The sequence below is a fragment of the Poecilia reticulata genome, linkage group LG5 (assembly GCF_000633615.1).
Source record: "Poecilia reticulata strain Guanapo linkage group LG5, Guppy_female_1.0+MT, whole genome shotgun sequence".
Classification (NCBI taxonomy): Eukaryota; Metazoa; Chordata; class Actinopteri; order Cyprinodontiformes; family Poeciliidae; genus Poecilia; species Poecilia reticulata.
Window position 1 is genome coordinate 22,677,394 of NC_024335.1, and position 5,842 is coordinate 22,683,235.

At 33.2% G+C, this 5,842-nt stretch overlaps 1 protein-coding gene across 1 annotated transcript in view; it reads left to right on the forward strand.

Moving 5' to 3' along the window:
* Positions 1 to 1,400: 1,400 nt before the first annotated feature.
* The window catches only part of LOC103465128 (uncharacterized), an 8,127-nt gene continuing 3,685 nt past the window's right edge, over positions 1,401 to 5,842 (forward strand). The window contains exons 1-7 of the mRNA XM_008409723.2: positions 1,401 to 1,592; positions 2,618 to 2,710; positions 3,179 to 3,217; positions 3,292 to 3,345; positions 3,867 to 3,959; positions 4,427 to 4,468; positions 5,540 to 5,611. Of these exons, the coding sequence (XP_008407945.1) occupies positions 1,559 to 1,592; positions 2,618 to 2,710; positions 3,179 to 3,217; positions 3,292 to 3,345; positions 3,867 to 3,959; positions 4,427 to 4,468; positions 5,540 to 5,611 (427 nt within the window). The 5' untranslated portion in view covers positions 1,401 to 1,558. The remainder of the gene's footprint in view (positions 1,593 to 2,617; positions 2,711 to 3,178; positions 3,218 to 3,291; positions 3,346 to 3,866; positions 3,960 to 4,426; positions 4,469 to 5,539; positions 5,612 to 5,842) is intronic.

Here is a 5,842-nt window from a genome sequence, read left to right on the forward strand (position 1 = left end):
TACCACTGACTCATGCTGATGCTCTCTGTGGTTTTCCTGCAACTATTGAACAGAATAAGACGCCTACCTCCATGCAGTCAGACACTTATCTTCTCTGCAGGGTTTTGATCAGCTTACGTCTGGCTTCACCATGATAGGACGTCTAGTTTTTATTTTTCTTTTGGGTAGGTTAATTTTCTACATTATCTCAACATCAATGTGAGTTTTTACTAATAAATATAGATATGGACAGCACTTAATTTGATTGGCTGAATGTTTAGGTTGTGCAGATTATTCTGCGGTGTGCAAATGAAAAATATTTTCTCAAGTTGTTCTTTCCTATCCTGACTTTAAGATGTTCCAGTTCAGTGTAAGTTTACAGTCTTTCACTTTATATAAATAAGTATTTTATTAAACTTTCTTTCAAACAGGTTCCTTTCAAGAGTTGCAAGTACAAGGTCAGTTTTTGATGTTTCTTATGTCCAGATGTGTTATTACTTTTTTTAGTGATTTAATATCTACCTTTATCACTTTACCTTTAACAAGGTATAGTGGAAAAACAACAACAAAAAACTAATTTTGAAAGGTCCATACTCCATTTCGAACATGATATGTTGACATTACCCTCTGTTGTTGATTGACTATTTTAATTGTTTCTGAGCATTGATTTATTTATCTATTCTTATGCTTGTTTCAGTTCTCATGAATGGTTAAATCCAATCCAACATGTTTCCCTTTATTACAGATCAAAGATTAATTTCTTAAAAAGGTCATGTTGTTGATCTAATGACTAAACATTTGATCCTCTGTCTCTATTTCAGCTCTAACTCAGGCTAAACTAACAATGAATTCATCAATAATCAAAGACACAGATTCAGTCACATTAAGCTGTGAGGCTCCAGCTCGTGTTTCTGTGCATCAGTGTTATTTCTATGTGAATGGAGGAACTATGGGAGCCTCCTCCTGCATGAAGACAATTACAGGAATTGAGCTGCTGCTGATGGCAAAGCAAAGTTTACCCTCTGTGGTTGAAGTGAAATGTTTCTATACTCTAGATTATGGAACTGTAAATTCTCCATCTCCCCACAGTGAAATATCCTATATAACTATAAGTAAGTTGTTGCTTCATTCATGGACGAGTTCACGTTTAGGTTTATTCATAAAACTTGTTGAAGTTTAACAGGAAAAGTTAAGAAACTCAGATTTAATAGTTGAAATCAAATAATAAATTATATTTCAATGTCACAACATATAACATATTTTACTTTGCCTTTAGACACTAATTACTTCTTCTTTAGGTCTGAAGCCACAACTAAATGGAAACTATGTAAAGGGCCACCATGCTGTCTTCACCTGCTCTCTGCCTGGATCCATGAATCATGATACAACATGTAATCTGTACTTTGGAGAATCAAGTCGTCCAGCAGCAACAACAACAACATCAAAGACAAAGAGCTCAAAAACCAATCAGCGGTTCTGCTGGACTGAGATTCAAGAAAATGATTTGTTGAGACATTTACGTTTGATTAAGCAGAAGGTGGTCAGCTGTGATTATAGATTGGAAAGAGATGGGAAATCTATGTCACCTCGTAGTGACCCATACAGACTAACAGGTGAGTCAAACATGAATACATTAAATTCTCTCAAATTTATGCACTTTTTTCATAAATCCCTGTTGTTTTTAATTAAGTTGTGGACTTCTCTGGGCCATCAAAGGTTTGGTGTTGTATCTGGCACCAAGATGTAAGCAGAAGATCATTTACGTCCTGTAAGATGTGAGGTTGAGCCTCTTGGATCAGTTTTATTTCAACCAGAACATCCCACGGATTCTGGATTAGACTGAGATCTGCTGAATCTGGTGATGAGTCCTCACCTCAGATGTTTTAGTTTTGCTCCTTGAACCATTCCAGAATCATTTTTGATGATTATTTGATCCTTGCCAAATTTATTTAAATTCTGTTTTTTCCAACTTTATGTGCTATGAACACATCAAGTTAGAGGGCAAAATGTTCTCTTGCTGTCTAGTAAACCAAACTTCTCTCATTTCAGATCAGGTATAAATACCAAAATTATTTATATTTGCTAAATGTCACAATAATGAGAGAATATGTCAAAGATTTATTTATTAACTCCTAAGTTTATACACAGAATGCTTACTATCTCTAAACAATGAGGGAAAACTCAGATGATGATGTCATGTCTTTGGAAGTTTCTGATTGGTTACTGAACATATTTGAGTTAATTGGAAGCACACCAAAGGATGTAATTCAAAATTACACCTGGAGTACAGTGCTGACCTAAAACAAAAGAAGTTTGGTCTGATTTGCTTCAGACAGTGAGGAAAAAAAGGTTATATGTGTTTTTATTTAATGTATGTAAACTTCTGGTTTCATCTGCATATCATACGTGGTAAAAGTTGCAATGATGAAGAATTTATTCTTCTTGCTCCCGTCACTTGTTTTAATGTCGTTTAACATTTATTTATTTATTTATTTATTTATTTATTTATTTATTTATTTATTTATTTATTTATTTATTATCTTTACAAGAAATCGAAATAATCCTTGAATGAGCTGTATCATAAAGATTCATCATTTAGCTCCACTTGAAACTGACAAAATCTGTTTTCTAATTTTAGGTATTGTGGAAGCAGATTTAACTGAGATCAGCACAACACCAGCAATATTTACGGAGACAACAGGTTCATCGAAAGCTGTTGCTCCCATCCAGGGTAAAGATGAAATATATTTTACAAAAATTTGTTGTTTCTCTTTCTCTACTGAGATCATAATATCAGCATCCCAATGTTTTAGTTTTCAGCAGGTTACAGGAGTAAATGATCTAATCAAGCAATTTTCAAACAGCTAAATCAAAGATCAGTGGCCTAGTGGGAAAAAGAAAAGTTACCAAAAAATATCAACAATTAAATAAAGCTCCATAATTTATAGAAATTGTTTAAATACAAATTATCTTTGCTTGTTAAACCTTTTTTACTGCATCAAATGCCCTTTATACCTCTGTTAGAAACTGTTAAAAATCTTTAGAAAATTTACTCTGGACATTGAAAGACAAACTGATATTGGTTGGTTATTGGTAAATGTTGTAGTTTGGATGAGAGCAGAATGAGCGCTGGTTTATGAATGACAAAAACTACAATTACATTTTTTCACAAATCAACTTCTCTTTATTTCTTCAACAGAATCAGTCACCCAAACAACTGTCGCAGGTTTTACCACAGGTATGATGAAATATGGCAGGAATAACAGCAGAGACCCAGAACCTTGTGAATTGAATTTTTAATATTATTTTTAGGTACGACAAAGCTGACAACGAGAATCCCCCATATTTCCACTTCTACTAAGACAGGTAGGAAAATGTACTAATGTATAATAATCAGCCATAACACTGAGACAATATGGTGAAAACATGTATAGACAAACCTATTTTAATGTGCTTTATTGTGTTTTAATCTGAAAAATGGATGCAAATATGATGTTTTAATATTTACTTTAAGGATTCCATAATTTATAAAAATGACAGAGAGGCATTTTTTGCTCTGCAATTTAATGTACACCAGTATAAAATAATAATAATAAAAATACCCACAAAATATATCTAAACAAATAGCTATGTGAATAAATACAGTTCAGAAATTATTCATTAGATTAACAACAAATAAACATTTAAGGGGTTGCACTTTTAGCTTCAGTCGTATTGAGATAAAACAAACATGTTTACTTGCTGTCTAAAATATCCCAACAGGTGCAGAAATAAAAAAAAATATCTCTTTTATTCTCTGTACCTGTCTGTGCTAATAATGTCATGTCTGTTTGGTGTAACTTTTATTTATTTATTTGACTGACTGAGAATCTGTTTTCTAATTTTAGGCAAAGTGGAAGGAGAATTAACGACGGCCAGCAAAATACCAACAAGATCTACAAAGACCAAAGGTTCATCAGACGATGTTCAGCCCAACCAGAGTAAAGATGACATAGAAAAAGATTATTGTCTTGATATCTCTGAAATTATGTCAACATCACAATGTGTTGGTTTTACAATATTTGCAATTGTGTTATTTGATATTTCAAAGTTATTCAACCTGAAATCTTTCAATAGTTACCTGTATTTTCAATCACCTTCAACACTTTTCATATTTATTATCAGTAATACTGTCATTTTCTAACATATTGCTTAGTTACCTGCTTGAGATCTCTAACAACACTACTGATATTCAATCTGCTTTGACAATTTTTTTTATTTAATCTCACATTAATACTATTCTTGAAAGTTAGTTCAGATAAATTTAGATCTAATAGTTTCACAAATCTACTTCCTTTTAGTTCCCCAGAATCAGTCACTAAAACAACTATTGCAGTTTTCACCACTGGTATGAGAATAACAGCAGAGACCCAGAACGTTGTGATGGCTTCATGTTTTTAATGTTTAGGTACCGTAGAGCCAACAAAGAGTAAGACCACTTCTACATCAGGTAGGAAAATCTATTAATCAGAATAAAATTCAGATTATAGTCTGAAAATATGTACAAACTATGCTTTTTGTGTCATTTGATTTGTTTCTTTGTTGCATTTTACTCTGATGAAAAGGTCTGAACCGCCTCAACTCCCGGTACAAAATAAATAATATAAACACAAAGTGGTTCAGAACTGTGAACAGGAAGGAAAACAATACATGACTGTGCATTTCTATTTAGACCCCAATTTACTGATGCCCCTAAATAAAATATGGTGTAACCTGTAGCCTTGGCTACACTAACTAGATGCCACAGGGCATCATTTACTGTTTACTACAAACCATGTAGGGAAAATGACCCAGTGTGGAGGAAGGTGCTCTGGTCAGGAGCCATATTGTTTTCTAATGATGCACTGGGACAAAACCAGAGCTAACTGGTCCCATGGACACATTATATTTCATACCTTCACAGTTGTACTTCACATAATCTCTTCACAAATGCTTCCCATTCAATCTGTTTGGGTTTGATCTATTTAACGATGAAGAATAAATGAAAATTTCAGTGTTCAAACGTGCAAAGCAGGTAGAAACACGTCAAAAGTCTTGAAGCCGAAACTGCATCAAAAGATGGAAATGCTCAAAGCCTCACACATTTTCCACTAAAACACAAAACCCGTCTCCTTCCTGGACTGTTTGATGCCTGGACATTCATGAATTGTTTATTATTTCTTAAACAAATGAATGTGGCACCTTCAGCTCTGGATATGGTAATACAGAATGAATAAGACTTGTAGCGGTTCTGTTTGTATGAAACCTTTGAATTTGTTGAAGGTAATTAAAAACATTTTATTTTATTCTGAGATTCAGTCAGAATAATATAAATATTAACTTACCAGAAATAAGTCTGATGTTCTCAACAAAACAGTAAAATTATAGTCTGATTTAATGTAAGGAAGTAAAAACTTTATATTCTAAGTAGAACATTTGATGGACCAAATAACTTTGTTTTTTCCCCCCTAAAGTTGCAGAATAGAAAGAAACATTATGTATATTTCACTAAAACATTTATTTCATTTCATGTTTGTTTTAGCTTCTTCAGCTGTTACCTTCACATCTCAAAGAACGACAAAGAACAATGTGAATGATATATTCGACGGTATAGGTGAGACTCCGATTTTATTGTCAGTGTTTTGATCATCTGTTATTTAACTGTTTTATATTTTAAACAACAGCTGTTTGATATTGTGCATCCTGCAGCAAGATGTTTAAACTGAAGTGGTCAGTGTTTAGCTGAATGCTAAAGTGGTTAGTGTTTGGCTGAACGCTAAAGTGATTAGTGCTTAGCTGAACGCTAAAGTGGTTAATGCTTAGCTGAACGCTAAAGTGATTAGTG